Source organism: Lagenorhynchus albirostris, chromosome 8, assembly GCF_949774975.1.
Source record: "Lagenorhynchus albirostris chromosome 8, mLagAlb1.1, whole genome shotgun sequence".
NCBI classification, from domain to species: Eukaryota; Metazoa; Chordata; class Mammalia; order Artiodactyla; family Delphinidae; genus Lagenorhynchus; species Lagenorhynchus albirostris.
In genome coordinates, this window is record NC_083102.1 from 99,406,005 (window position 1) to 99,421,536 (window position 15,532).

Below are 15,532 nucleotides of genomic sequence, written 5' to 3' on the forward strand. Positions count from 1 at the left end.
GGACTGTGCCATTTCCATCTCCTCTGTTACTCATTGATCTTTATGAAGCAGGGTCCTCACAGCACCTCTTTGCCCCCGATGGCTAAAGCCTGTGTGCTGCGTGGGATCCGTTCCACTTAGACTTGCTGTTGTGGAAACTGGTCAGCCGAGTGGACGTGAGAGAAGAAACCCGTCATAGGTTAAAATGTCTCCCTCATTTCTGCTTGAGTTCCGGAATGGTTAAATTATACAATAAGGAAAGACAGAGGAGAAGCAGAAAAGGCAGAAAAGGCAAGCTCTTTAGAGATAAAATAAATGGTAAGGAGAGGCCCTGAGCCGCTCCGGAGTAGAAAAGAGGGCGGGTACCCCTCCAACTTCTACTTCCACCCAGAGGGAACAGGGCTAGATTGTTAAAGAGCATCACTGGTTCAAGGAAAGAAGGGATTTTGCACTATGGAAAATTCGATGGGCCTTTAAGGCTCCTGGAAACCTTGGGCTTTCCGCTCCCTGCTGAGTTGTCAGGTTGCCTTTGCTGGGGCCACACCAGCTTCAGCTCCGGGTGTTGGGGACCCTGGCTTGTAGTGCTCTCTAGCTCCCTCCCCCTCACCACCCTTGGATCCCTGGATACATCCTTTCCTGGGGGCGGGGTAGGAGGTAGGCAGAGCCCCCCTGCAGCCTGCCCTCTGTCTTCCTGCTCAGGTGCTGGTCCCCTAGGAATTCCTTGCCCAAGCGGCCCGGCTGACAGCACCTTATGGTGCAGACCACATGGAGAGGTGGGGGGCCACCTGCTGTGCGTGGGGCTGAGCCACAGGTGAGACAGAGTGGTTGACGCATGGCTCCCATCTGTCCTGCTCTGCGACCTGCATGCGTGATGTGCCTTGACGGGACAGCTCTGTGCTTGGGCTCATCGGGGTTGACTTTCAGGTATGGAGTAAAAGATGTATTTTTGTTTTCTTTAGAACCTAGTATCCAGCTTTTCTAGCTCAGTGTCCAGGGCAGGAGGAAGAGGCTGCAGGCAGAACCCGTGGCGGGACCTCAGCGTGGACCTGGCCGTCCTTGCACTGTTGAGTCTCCCAGGGCGCCATGCCTGCCTGGTGGGCCGGAGGGCGAGGCTCCTTCAAGGTACACATTTACAAACTACAAATGGATGCCCTCAGGCTCTTTATTATATTTTGTTTACTGTGTTTTTGAGGCCAGGGCAAAAATTAGATGTGATCTTACGGCTTTTCTACCCAAGTTTTTAAATGTCCTTTCCTGGGTGTGAAGGAAGGAACTGGATGGCCTGGAGGACGAGCCAGGATACGACACAACCTGGAGAACTGGCTCAGGAGGACTTGCCCACGCCCTGAACAAGCGGAAAACCCAGGGAAGAACCGTCTCATCGTTTTCAAACCCTCCTATTCTTGGGAAAGCTTTTCTCTCTCCAGAGAGCTGTGATGACTTTGCCTTTGTGATTCCAAAGGCAGAATCCCTTCAAGCTGAAACCCCATGTGCACTGCGCTTCAGCTAGGGTTCCGGGGGCGGGGGCGGGGGAGAGCGGGCTGCTGCTGCGTTTGCCCTGAGCAGGATGGAAGCCACGACCTTCCCGTGGGGGTGACATTTCAGGCTCCAGGCAGCCGGGGCCCCAGCACTGTCCCTGTCTGCCTCCCCCTTCTCTCCGTGAGGGTTCAGCCCTGATGGAAGGCTGTGAGCTCTAAGAGGCCCAGGGCACCGAGCACACTAGGGGCTGGGGGCTCGGGAGGCCAGGAGGCCAGGGAGGCCTGGGGGTCCCACAGCGACCCGGAGAGGTCCCTGGATCCGCTTATGCTTCCGGAACCTGGTTATCCTTAAGTCCTGCTGCCACCTGAGTGACAGACCCCCTCAGCCTGTGCTGCACGCAGGTGATAAATGATCTCCGGGATGCACCGCACCAGACAAAGCTGCGCCTCCCCGGAAGTGATGGGCGTCTACGCGGCCAGCATCAGGGAGGTTGTGACACGGGGAGCCTGGGCGGTGGCCTCGGGAGGGTGGCACGGCTCCGGGTGACTGCGCCGCCTGCCTGGGCGCTCCCTCCCACCACCCGCTGCCCCTTACGGCCAGTTCAGGTGACCGACCCCCTCCGGTTCCCTGAGCCGCTCAAGGATTTAATCTCAACACAGCATCTTCCCTCAGCGCTGCTGGTTTCCTCCACGGGCGAGTGAGGAAATGGCTCAGGGCGGGCAGGCAGGTCTTCCCCGTGGCACGGGGGGGTGATGGGGAGAGAGTTGGAGCAGCTGGGCCCGACGCCCGAGCACAGGGTTGTGGTTTGTGAACGTCTCTGACTTTCAGTGTTTATTACGGAGCAGAATCGCAACAACAAACTTCTGGTGTCCCGAGGAAACACAACCTTGCTACAGACTCATCTCTTCCGCAAGGAGGCCTCTCTCTTGGAGGAGATCTGGGAAGGGGAGATCTTGGGAGGTGTGCCCTGCACGACACGGCATTGAGACGGCTCCACTCGCTGAAGCGTATCAGGCCCTACGGTGTAGACGGCAGGAGCGGGAAGCCTGGGGAGCAGAGGGCATACGGTAACTCTCCATAATTTCTCCTCGGTTTTGCAGTTGTTGAAACTCAAACTGCTCTAAAAATAAAGTTTATTAATGAACGTTAAAAAGTTGTCAGGAAAGAGCATCTACAGTAGGTCAGATATGATTAATAACTAATATCAACACTGCATTAACAGGAATGCAATATTATTTTTTATAAGGTAAGTATGAGTAACGAACAATGAATAGTATACATCTAATTTTTTAATACTCCATATACAATCAACATGTTTTGATCAACAGTGTAAACCATATAAAAGAAAACCTTGCTTTCCATTTGTACAAATATTGCTTTCATCATAGCAAAACTTCACAATGTTAAAACGTACCATATATAGAGGCTATAAAAAGTATTGCTTGTTTCAAAATGAAGTTATTGGTGTCTGAGGCTAATCAGTTACATCATCACCTCTAATATCAGTCATCAGATCCATAGCATGTCTTTGTTTCCAAGAGTGTATATTATACAGCAAGATTACTCTGTAGCCAAATTAAGTCAAAAGGGTTTCTTTTTTTAAAAAAATAAATAAGTAAACGCACCTAAAAATGTGTAGTTTTATCTACCAGGTGATAGGGTGGGGATTTTTAGTACTTCTGCTGGCAATTCAGATAGGAATGTATAATCTCGGAAGGCATATTGTGCTTGTGGAAGAGAAAATAGTAATAATTGCTTCAGATTTTATCCCAGATGTAATATAGAAAAAAAATATAAGACGTGTTTCTTAAAGCAAGCATCCTCTCATTGGCTCTGGTTTTTACAAACGCCATCCAACTACTCATGCAGTCTCCTTGCCGGCTCCCTCTGTGGCTAACTGCTTCCCTTCTCCCTGGGCAATAAAGGATGCACAGCGGCTCCAGGCAGGGCAGCCAGCTGGTTGCACAAGCAGCAAGGATGCTCACGATCAGTCCACTTTCAATGGAAGACATGGAAAAAAGGGGTCTGTTCTGTATTTCCTTTTGGCCCTCTCCCCTCTAGTGCTTGGGCACGTGCCCTGGACCCTCCCCGTCCAGCCAGGTTCCTGACGCTCGGCAAGTGATGCTGAGTTTTTTAAAAACTTAATTTATTTAATTAATTTATTTTTGGCTGTGTTGGGTCTTCATTGCTGCACACAGGCTTTCTCTAGTTGTGGCGAGCGGGGGCTACTCTTCGTTGCGGTGCAGAGGTTTCTCATTGCGGTGGCTTCTCTTGTTGCCCAGCAGGGGCTCTAGGCTCACAGGCTCAGTAGTCGTGGCTCGTGGGCTCTAGAGCACAGGCTCAGTAGTTGTGGCGCATGGGCTTAGGTGTTCTGTGGTATGTGGGATCTTCCCAGACCAGGGCTGGAACCCATGCCCCCTGCATTGGCAGGTGGATTCTTAACCACTGCACCACCAGGGAAGTCCGATGCTGGGGTGTTTGTGCTTGGGACTTCTCTCAGTCCTCAGGTGTCTACAACTGCAGAATCTGCCTGCGAGTCCACACACCTGTGGCTAATCCCTAGGCAGGTGGTTCTCAGCCTTGGCTGCACATCAGAATGATTTTAGGAGTTTTACAAAGTATAGATCCTGGGTTTCGCTGGCCTGAGGCACGGCTGGGCCTCAAGATTTCAAGAGCTCCCCCCCTCGATTTCACTGTGCAGCCGGCGTTGAGAACCCCATCCCTAGGGTGTGGGAACGGCTTAGTTTGGAAGACCTTTGGTGGCATTCATCAAACATGCTAAACATTATTAGGGCTCTGCTGGTATTTCTCGTCTATATTGTAATTGCATATCAATGGTAAATACAAAAATAAAATCCTTTGCATCAAAGTCAGATTGGGATAGAGAAACCAACAAAGTGCTCCGCTATTGTTTTTCCCACATTTACAGGGTCCCGTTGGCAGATGGGTGGAGCACGGCATGCAGCTGAAGTTGTGTGTTAGTCGTAACAGTGATTCTTTCCCACTGAATTGCCCCAGAGTCAAATGAACCTGCTTCAGACCAAGAAACTAAATGTGCTTTCCACCTTTTTCTCACTTTATAGATATAAAAACGAGTCTCCTCTTCATCAGGACAACGACCTAGCCTAGCTCTGCAATGATGTTGTGCCTTTTTATGAGAGAGAAGAGAATTTCCTCTTGTTTCAGTCAAATCCCTTTAAACAAAAATTTCCGTTTCAAATTTTGATTCTCTTGCAGTCTTTCTAAGGTAAGCTATTTCTTTTAGTAGAAAAGTGAGTTTTCCTATAAATACACCTTACAAAGTTCAGTGCTGAAAAAAGTTACAAAAATAGGCTTACGTTTAAAAATCTTGTTGGAATGTGTCTTTAATAGTAAAAAATCTGTGCTCCTGATGCAGCCGGTGTGATTGGTGAGAGAGGTAGGGGTTTCTATTCACTAAGGTTTTACAGCCCCAGCAAAGAAAAAACACAGATCATTATGTCGTAATAATGTGCTCGTCACCAGGAAAGAAATGCAGAGTAGATGTTAAGGGCAAGTTCAACAGCTGTCGCTTTGGGTGAGCAGCTCATTCCCTGCAGCAGGAGATGGATTTTTCTAATACTTCTTAGGAAATGAAACTGTCCAGGGCTTTCTCAAGGCTCAGATTTGGGTATCTGCCACTTTCAGGATCACTTAGCTGCTGGTGACAAGGAATTAGAGGCTTCTGGAATGGCCACCAGTGGCTGAGTCTCCAGGCACACCAGGGACTGTGGGCTCGTTCTGGCCCTGCCTCAGGAATCTCTTCCACACACACGGTTTCTCTGATTCTGCCCTGACTTGGGGGCAGGGTGTAGACGCCTAGGCTTGTACAAGGGAAGGTTTAGAGATGAGGGTTTCAACTCTGGTTGCCCAGTACAATCACATGGGAAGCCCGTAGAATTCCCATTCACTTGGTCCTTTTGAGCTCACAGGGGGTCCTGGTGGGCAGCAAGGGTGAGAACCGTGGCACTGAAACCGAGCAGCCTCATCCTACACGCTGAGTGCACCACGAGCGGGAGGCCGCCGGCCCAAGGCTGAGTCTCCCCTGCAGAGCCTTTCCTTAGCACGGCTGCTTCCCAAACTCTGGTGCTCATTAGAGTCACCTGGGGGAGCTCTGAAAACCCCTGGGCCCAGGCTGCCCTGAGGCAAATTCAGACCCTTTTTCGTTGGGACCCAGGAGACTCCCAAGGGCAGCCAGCCTGAGAACCACGACCTTTGTGCTTCTGCAATTCATGGTTCACGTCTGTCTGCAGTGGGGGCGGGGGAGGACTAAAGCTCAAAATTAAGAACTTTCAGCAAATACCTAAGCCTTAGTGTCAACTGAAATGCAACCTGCTGTCTCCACCACTGTGCCCCTAGCTGTAGAATCAGTGACAACTCGGACCAGAGCAAACCTAGAGTTTGGAAGATTCGCCTCTGTCTTCCTGAGGTGACAGAACAATTTTTCGTAGAGTGTGACAACAGGGACTCCTTAAAGATTATGTGAGAGGATGTGTGTAAGACCCACTGGACAGCTGACCCTGGAATGACTCAGGCTGGGGTGCTGACCCTTCTGAGCAGTGGACCCGCCAGTAACTTTAGTAAGTCGGCGCTCTGCAGCCTCCGGTTCTTTATGTGAGGATTCAGCCAGCTGGGGCTCGTGTAGAACTGCCATGTTCACTAGTGAAAAAACCCACGCCTAAAGAGACCCGCACCCATGTTGTTCAAGGGTCAGCTGTAAATGTTAGCCTCCGACTCTTACTTCCCCCTGACCTGCGTCCAAAGGCCTGGTCTGGAGCTGAGCCGTGGGGAAGGGTTCCAGGGATGGCTGGGGAGGAAACAGAAGACAGGCTCTCTGTGGGACCTCGGGGCCTCGTGTCAACTAGGAGGAACCAAAGGGGTGAGCGTTCAGCCCTGAGGTCTGGCCAGTCAGAGCCACGATGTGGGAATCCTGGAGCCCTGGGAGCCCCCCTCCTGACCTCCCAGGGACCCCCGGACTGGACTCAGGCTCTCCTGGGCTCTGAAGCATCTACAGCCCCCCCTGCACCTCCTTGGACAGACATAGTGAGACCATTCTAGGAAACACAATCTTTAAGAGAATTTAGCAACTACATTTTATGCAGGAAAACTGAAATACAAAGAAGAAAAAAGCTGAATAGCTCTCGCTGTTTTATTATGTTATAGTAAAGTATTTCAAATTACAAAAATACTAGGGTTTTAACGCTACAGTGGGACCAGCACCCTGTGGTCCTCCCTCACCATCTGTTTCCTGACAAGTGAGTGACAGCAGAATGTGAATCGTTGTGTTTCTCAGGGCTGGATAAATCGTGGGCTAAAGTATTTATGTTCTGAGGTGAATAAATAATGAAAGTGGTTTACTGACAAGGACATAAAATTTCAGATTCTTAAGAGGTGTTGTTTAATCTTTCCTCAAATCATTTTCAAATCCCCCGTGGGGACGGACCCGAAGGGCCCTTGGGGAATGTAACTCCCAGGCCGGAAGGGGCAGTGGGCCTGCAGACCGGCTGCACCAGTGGTTCCTCCGGCAGATGTTTCCGTGGTTGAGGCTCCCTCTGCTGGGAACGCACTTTCCATTTTCCAGTGGCTGACGCCCTGGGGGGGTCTTTTAACCCAACTCCACCACGGCTCCTCCAGGACCCGGTCCCCCTTACTCCCTGCTTTGTGCTGTCACGGTGCTGGGCTGACACGTCACGTCTGGCATGTGTCATATCGTTTTAAGGCTGGCGTTTGTGAGTCAGTTTTCTTCGCTAAATTGTGAATTTCATGGAATCACGGGTTATGTTTTGTTTATCTTCAGTCCCTATGCCAGGCTGGTAAGGTGTTCAAGGGTACTTGGAACACGATGTGATGGAATTGAATTGAATATAGTTTATATTTCCACTGAGACAAGATAAAATACTTTGGTAACAAAACTGGGGCCCTGATCCATCTGAGTCAATAACTAACTTAAAAGCTAAAAGAAAATCGTGTATGTGGGATGTGGGACGGGCGGCTGAAAATATTGTCTGAAACACTTCTTCCTGGCTGAGGTGGGTGTTGACTAAGAGTGTTTATAACACTGTCTACCAAGAAGGGTGTTAACAGTCAGGGTGCGGGGACACGGGTGAGAAAATGCTGGTGTCCTAAGCAGCAGGTCCTCCAATTACAGGGAGTTATTTTAAGGGGAAATTGTTTTCTTCTTCTCACATGCCTATAGATGCTATGAAGGCAGTATCATCAGATTAAATTTCACATTTACCGCTTGAATTCCACACGACACAAACTGCTGTCTCTATTCTAAAGCGTGCCAGTGGTGGTGAGGGCGAGACATTTCCGCAGAGCTGCCCCAGAGCCTGGACCCTTCAGCTTACCAAGGGAAGGAGGAGCTTCGGGGCCGCTTGCCAGTGCGGGGCAAAGTACCCTTGGAGGAAAAAAGCCTGGAAGTGAAATAAAAAGAAAACTATATCTTCCATGAGTAGCTTGAACAAATTTTTTTTTTTTTTTGTTGGGGGGAGCTAGAAGTTGTAAGAGCAGCTTCGTTCTTGCAGTCTCCCGATACATGCCTGTGCCCTGACCCCCAAAGGAACTGATGTATTTCCTCTGAGACTCGCATCTGGGGGATTGGTCCCTTTTTGCACTGTCATTCCATCTCAATTAAAGGCAACTGGTCTGAATGCTGACGAATGAAATATGAGCCGATCTTGGTTACCGCCCCCTCCTGCTGACAGGGAAAGCATGCTGAACTTCACCGCAGTGGAATGGAAAAGAAACAAATCTGATACTTGTAATTAGAAAACACTGGTCAACCAATGGAGAGTTAAGTACCATGGAGACATTCATATAAAAGTAAGTCTGAGGAAGAATTCTACCCCCTCTGTTTCTTCCTTGCCCAGGAAGAGTTCCAAGTGGCTTATCCTCTTGCACCTGCCGTGATTTGATATAGTACCAATCGGGCCTGCTTAGGATCCAGAGGACTGGTTCGTTATTCAACTGTCTTGCAGTGGAAGAGTCTCCAAGCGGAGCCAATGGAATCAAGTGTTAGCTGGAAGGCTGACCCTTGCTTCTCGGTCACAGGTGGGCCTGGGTCAACTCAGTGCCACAGGTGCTACGAGCAAGACTGTCCCTCATTGGACAAGCCCATTGAGAGCAAAATCAATGACAAAACCCCAGAGGTCCCCAGGCAATAAAACTCCTTAAACATATTTAGTGTTTTTCAAATATACCTCACTGAAAGGTGAACTTCTGCCCAAATGGACAACATTCTTTCTGGATGCCTTTTGTGGAAGCCTCACAGTCTGAAGACAAAGGAATGTCCCTGCAGCTCCCCTAAGTGCATCCGAGTCGGGGGCACTTGTTGGCTGAAAGATGGGCTGATCACGGCAGATGTGGCCAAACCAGTCCATGGGTCCAAGAGTTAATGTGAGTATGGCTGACGGGACTGAGTAGCTGCCGTGGCTTGGTCCTGGGGAATGAAGGGGCTGGACTTTTTAGGGCTGAGGCCGTCCTCCGTGGTCAGGCCCCGGTAAGGTCGCTGCCCGCTGGTGCTACCCTTAGGTATTCTGCATTTTCAGCGGCAGAACCCTTAAAGATGCCATTTGACTTGGCTTCCTTGGGAAGGAAGGCCTGCTGGTAGTCAGGGTTGTCCAGGTTAATTTGGTGACCGCCTTTCTGTGCCCAGAGGGCAGGGCCGTCGAGCACACCGTTGGTGCAGGCGGGATGGGTGGTGTTGAGATACTCAGGGCTGTCCACGGCATTGCTGTGGGAATTCTGGTAGTGAGGGTCTCTGCCTGGAGCCGGGTTTAGAGGCTGATTGTGATAGACGGGGTTCTGGACAGAGCCCGCGGGCCTTTTGGGAATAGACTGGTTTACGTATTCTGAAATTGAAAAGAAATCAGACGTAATCAGCAAAGCATCATCCTAAGCAGGATTCCACGGCTCGTTCTGAAGCCGTGAATATTCTTCAGTGAGGCAACGGGTGACAGAAGTAGGGAAGCCTGGGGAGACGACTCTCTGGCTAAAATAAATTGCGCTGTTTTCTGTCCTTCTCAAAGCAATGGGCACGTTTATCTTTTGCCAATTTAAAGTCCTCAGAGGACAGCCTCCCTTGAGGGGTGTGTGTGTGTCTGGGGATAAAGCTTAGATTAGGGAAATACATGTTTCACAGGCCAAGAATGGAGCCAGGAGAGAGAACAGAGATCAAATGTGTCTCACACACACACCCACACATGCTCACACACTCACACATGTATATCTCTGCTGTTTGCTTCAAATTCTAGAAAATGTGCAGATTCATTCTATAGACAACCTGGACATGCCTTGAGCCCCTCAGAGACCCGTGCACACGCCTAGCGGTTTCTGTCGATCGGCCTCTTCCTCCATCCATCGTGTCTGCACGCGTGCCATGGGCCCCACCTCCGGACCAGCTCGAAAGCAGCAGCTGGCCGGGGCACTGGGGACAGGGGCTCAGGGGCATGGCTGCTTCCAGAGCGAGGCACTCACCGGGTGCTGGAAGGAAGGCGTCATCTATGCTGTCCTCGGTCAAGGTGCCAGTGGGGTCTGAGCTGTACCGCTGCAAGAAGCTATCTTCCTGGAGGGGATAGCTCTGCTGGGGAGGAGATGAGGCAAGGTTACTCCAGCCAGTGCCGCTCACTTCGGCGAGGGTATCAGGATCACCTGACAGCCCGTTCACCTGCAGATAATGATTCAGCAGGTCTAGGAGAGGACCCGCACCACCCACAGGCGGCCCACAGACCCCAGGGCAAGTGGTACGGCCCTGGCCGGGGCCGTCCAGCAGGGCTTTCTGCAATGACAGACATGTTCCGTAATCGGTGCTCGTCCATGCGGTAGCCACTAACCACATGTGTGAGGAACTGAATTTTAAATTGTAACTTAAGCAACCACATGTGGCTGCTACACTGGTGAGTGTGGGTCTAATCAAGGCTTCACACACCAAGCAACAGCATCACCTGCAAGGTGGGCTCACATACAGATGGCCAGGCCCCTCCCCGCAGATCCTGAGTCAGCAGGTGCGGGGTGCTGGCCCGACCGCATCTCTAACAACTGCCAGGTCCACGACCTGCACGACGCGCTGTCCTTCAACTCTATTTTCAATAGCATTTTGGTAAGTGATAGCTAATTGCTGGCCTTAGGGTAGGGATCAAACAACACAGGAAGGAAAATCCCAGCTTTCTGAGTTAGGGTGGGCATTTCTTATGTCTAATAGAGCCATGGTACAGAGCTGTTATTTAATTCTGCTTTACAGGAGTTGATACCTACCCCGTTTCTATCACCGCAAGCCACAGTGGGCGTGTTGCTGGTGGAGCTCTGAAAAAGAATCACAGCTGTTTACGGTGCACGTGGACGCTCGCCCATCCCCACTGAGAGCAGGACGGGGGCGGGGGGGGGGGGCTCCGGGAGTGGGCGCGGTTAAAGGGGCTTGATTTCGTCTTGACTCGTTGGCTTTAGAAAACCTAGATTTAGTTCTGACTTAACGCTGTTCCTTAGTGGACCAGAAAAGGGTATGACCCAGTTGTTGCAATGCAGTAAGATAATTAATACACTGAATTGCTTCATTCTGATTTTGCCTTTACCACCTGGCTAACGTCTACTTCTTTGTCTCTGCGTGAGTTCCACAAGACGGGTATCATTTTTTGCTAAAACTCAACCTGTTCAGACCAGGAGGCAGAGCTTGAACAAGAGTGACTTTGGTACCAGAGAACTGAGGAGGGGCGTCCGGGAGCTGGCGGGGCTGTGGAAGAAGCCCTGCTGGGGGATGAGGTACTCGTCCGCATCCACGACATCTTGCATGTCCTCTTCGTCCATCAGGGCGCGGTAGAAGTTGGAGTCCGTGGGGCTTGGCAAATGCATCCTCTCGTCCCCCTGGCACAGAGATTGTGAGACCATTAGAAAGGTCCAGAGAGCCGCTGTTCCACCCACTGGCTGTCGAGGCGGGTCTGCTGTCAGCAGGTGCTTGTGTGTTTGCCAGTTTAGTTCTAATACACTCATTCCCCCCACCCCCTGCCCGCGTCTGTGAAGTACAGCTCCTCCTTCCATGTCCCCAGACCTGGAACTAAGACACTGAAAATTCCCTGATGTCTCAAAGTCCTCAAAGGAAATGCAGACAGCTCAGGAGGAAAAAGGAAGGGCCAAAGCCGCAGCATTCACTGAGTGCTGTGCTGTGTACAATGAGAAATACACATCTGGTCGTCTTCCCTGCTCCTGGCACAGAGCTCCTAACCCCCTGGAATTCCCTATGTGTCTCTTACGTTAACCAGGAGACTTCTGGAAGCACCTAAAGATGGGGGCTGGTGGCCAGTGGAGACAACCATGTGATCACACGGTCAGAACTTTCAGTCTCGCCCCTAACCTCCAGGGAGCGCAGGGGGACTCGGGGTCGAAGCTACTGCCAATGACCAATGATTTAATCAGGCCTATGTAATGAAGCCTCCATAAAACCCCGAAAGGACAGGGTTCAGAGGTTCGGGGTGGTGAACCGCTGGAGATCTGGGGAGAGTGGTGCACCCAGACAGCACGGAAACTGCACCCTTCCCCCATGCCTTGCCCCTTGCATCTCTTCTGTCTGGCTGTTCCTGAGTTATACCCTTCTAGAGTAAACCAGTGATCCAGTAAGTAAAAAGATTCTCTGAGTGCCACTCTAGCAAATTAATGGAACCCAAGGAGGGGGTTGTGGGAACCTTCTGCCAGACGGTCAGATGCCCAGGTGACAACCTGGACTTGGGACGGGCATGTGACCTGGGGGGAGGGGAAGCGGCCCTGGAGGACTGTGGGATCTGACGCTGTCTCCAGGTGGACAGTGTCAGATCGAGCTGAACTGAAGGACACCAGCTGGTGCTGGAGAACTGCTTGCTTGGTGGTGTGGGGTCCCTCCCCTCCAACACACACACCCTGCGATTGCTGAGCAGAACCTCTAGGCGTTTTGCAAAGTGTTTTGCATGTATTATTTCACTGAATCTTTAAAGCAGCTCTGCAAGCTTAGTTTTGTTAACCTAACGTTGTAAGTACAGAGTCAGGGATCTGAAGCCCCAGGTTTGCCCGACACCAAAGCCCTGGTCCTCCAGGAGAGCAACATAAGGCTTTGGCTAAGGGGACCATGATATGAGCTGAGTGTGAGGGGCTCACAGGGGTGGCAGATGGAGCTGGGGGCCCCACGGCGCACTCCACTTAGTCCACAGCTTGGGCTGCGCTTGTTCTAATGCACTGAGGATTAATGGTGTGACCTGCGAGACGGGGAGGCTGTGTCGGCACCGGACGGAGCACAGTGACATTTGATGCATGTTAGACGGATTTTCCCAGTGGGTGTGCAGACTGGGCTCTGGTACCTGGATGACAAGGTAGCGCTGGGGGTCTCGGGCCATTTTGGAGAATTCAATGATCAACTCACGGAACTTTGGGCGACTATCTGCATCAATCATCCAGCCTGGGGAAGGAAGGAGGAAAGTCAGTGCAATTAGAGCCCTGAAAGAAGTGATGAAGATGGCATCGCTGAGAGAACGCACTTACGGTGAGATTCTTTGAGACAAATAAACGAGGATGAAACCTAATCTCTGTGACAGGTTTTTCAGTCTTGGCAAACCAGCACTGATTACTGTTTAAAGACCATGACGACATCACATATCTGAGTCAGAATGACAACAACATGCTCTAAGTTCCCGCACCTCCCCTTCCAAGGGCCAGCATTCTGGTGTCATCACCTTAAGTGACTGCAGGATACGCACTGCTTTCTGTGAACTGCTCGGACTGGAGGGTGCCCTGAGTCCAGGTCTCTCGGTAAAGCCCTCCCTTGACCTTCACCCTCATCCATATTCACTCAGCAGTCTAGTAAGCTGGAAACCAGATTCGGTTTAGGGAAAACTAGGGACTTTCTTAAGAACCTCGGCGTCTGGGAATTCCACACCCTGGTGCTTTCACTGTATCACACACTGAAGCAATCACATGTGCACGTGACAGGGGTGCTTCCGGGCCTGCCATGGTGGGGATACTTCTGTCAGCCGTGCAGGTGCAGTTGAGTACACGATGATCCAAGTCTAGATTAAACACGCTGGAGGAGCAGCTAGCGGCTGGAAATCCTCCTGATTCCTGAGGGTTATTTATTTTCCATCAGCAGGACGTCAAGCTATTCTGGGCCAGACTGCTATGTGACCTGACACAAATCATGTAACCTCTCTGGATCCCAGCTTCCGCAACCTTAAGCAAGGACGTTAAAAATGATTAACTCTGTGGTCTAAAGTTCAGAAAGGCTTAATATTTACATTAACTCGATCACATTCCCTGTGCTACCTTCTGTATAAATGCTCATCATACATGCAATGTGACCCGCAGAGCCTACTGAATCTGTGATTCTGATGGCGCGGTAGTGTCACCATCAAGCTACACATTCTTACTTGGATTAGAATGTTTACTTGCTCCCACTGCAGAAGGCCTCACATAAATCCACTATCTGAAAAGGTTTACGTCAAAGCAGAAATGCCGATTCTATTAACCTCTTGTGGTTACTCATTGTTAGGCATTTAAAAACAGTCTCTCTGGTAACAGGCTTCAAAAAGTGGGGCAGCTTTTTCACTGAGCAACTCAGAGAGAAGAATATTTTGGTGCAATGGCTTATGGGGGACTTGGATTTTACTTGTTTGCTTGTGAACATGGGCAAACGTCAGCTCACAGCGTTCAGTGCGTCAGGTAAGTGCTTCCAGAAGTGTCTGAGGGGGTGTTTACAGATGTGCCTGCCTATGGACCGTGACAGCATGTGTTCAGGGCGTCGAAGGCCTGGGGCGCTTGGCTCAGGGCAGCCCAGGGCCAGGTGCAGCCGGCCACTCACACTTGACCATGATCATGTAGACGTCGATGGTGCAGATGGGCGGCTGAGGCAGGCGTTCTCCCTTCTCCAGGACGGTTGAGATCTCACTCGCGGGGATCCCGTCGTAAGGCTTGGACCCAAAGGTCATCAACTCCCAAACGGTGACTCCTAAGAGGAAGAAGCGTTGCTGTGTGAGTCAATAATAATCACTGCACCTTGTCTTTAGTCATCATTGTTGACATACTGTTTCTAAGGTTTAAAAACCCATGTCTGTGGCCTTGGGCAATTTGCTTGATGCTAGAAGTCTCAGTTCAGCTCCCTGTAAAGGGGGGTGATGACAGCGTCTGCCTCATAGGACAGTTGCGAGGACCAAACAAGATAACACAACTGCAATGTTCAGACGATCCCAGGCAAATAGTAAGCAGCCCATAAATAGTAAACTTTAGTAATAACAGCAAAGGGAATACCACCACTCTGAAGCATATGGATTACGGTCTGTGGAGTTGGAGTGCCACACCCAGACATCATCGGCCCCAGGTGACTTACCAGCAAGGTTATAAACTGTGCTTTTAAAGAATAAAAAAACTGGAAGAAAAACCCCCTGTGTTCCTTTTGATAAATATAAAAACCCCATACTTTTAATTTCAACATCCATCAATCGTCATGATTAAAAAAGTCAAAGCAGGAGTAATTTTAGAATTGGTGTTTTTTAAGACTGTTCCGAAGTTCTGATGGTCCTTCCATCTCCGTGCCTCCCTTGATGGAATTCTCTGCTCCAGAAACACACAAATGCCGTGGGGAGTATGTCCCCACCTGGACAGCAAGGTGCCACTAGCGATGAGTGCAGTGGGCCTGAGCCTGGGTTCCCAGACCACACAGGGAGGGACCAGACACAGGAACCCGGGGCCTTCCTGGTCTCCAACTAGTCTAACCCCCCCGTTTTCTTGAGATTGGCTTCTAAATGCGTATCACCACGGATCTGCATAGATTTTTCAGAGGTCATTCCAAAACCGAATGACCTGAACTAACACGCAAAATGCAAGGCTGAAGAATGAAGAAAAGCAGTGGTCCAGGGACAAGAAAATAGATTCTTCTGTCCTGCCCACCACGGAGTCAATATGGACTTGATGAAAGAAAGAAAATCTCATGTCCAGATCTTTAAAGTCGATTGGTCCTCCTCTAACTAGGTTTAGACATTGCGTTTAAACACACACAATGAATTCCTGCGGGAAGGCAGCTTTTCAGGTTTCAGAACAAATGGTGAAA

The 15,532-nt window shown here is 50.4% G+C and overlaps 1 protein-coding gene and 1 long non-coding RNA gene across 11 annotated transcripts in view; one reads left to right on the forward strand and one right to left on the reverse strand.

Moving 5' to 3' along the window:
* Positions 1-676: 676 nt before the first annotated feature.
* Positions 677-1,491, forward strand: LOC132524904 (uncharacterized). The gene is made up of 3 exons (XR_009542093.1): positions 677-790; positions 939-1,101; positions 1,246-1,491. It is a non-coding gene; the product is annotated as an uncharacterized LOC132524904 (long non-coding RNA).
* EGFR (epidermal growth factor receptor) overlaps positions 1,115-15,532 on the reverse strand; it is a 194,465-nt gene continuing 180,047 nt past the window's right edge. Inside the window, exons 23-29 of one of the 10 annotated variants that reach the window (XR_009542090.1) lie at positions 14,288-14,434; positions 12,795-12,892; positions 11,167-11,334; positions 10,732-10,779; positions 9,955-10,060; positions 8,679-9,329; positions 1,115-2,504 (exon numbers count right to left, since the gene is read on the reverse strand). Coding sequence is in view for 2 of the 10 variants with exons in the window: in XM_060157497.1 (XP_060013480.1) it covers positions 8,968-9,329; positions 9,955-10,060; positions 10,732-10,779; positions 11,167-11,334; positions 12,795-12,892; positions 14,288-14,434 (929 nt within the window). In the remaining 8 variants the exon portion in view is untranslated. Of the gene's footprint in view, positions 2,579-6,610; positions 9,330-9,954; positions 10,061-10,731; positions 10,780-11,166; positions 11,335-12,794; positions 12,893-14,287; positions 14,435-15,532 lie in introns of those variants that run through there. The other 9 variants (XR_009542089.1, XR_009542087.1, XR_009542085.1 and 6 more) reach the window with 9 other exon arrangements.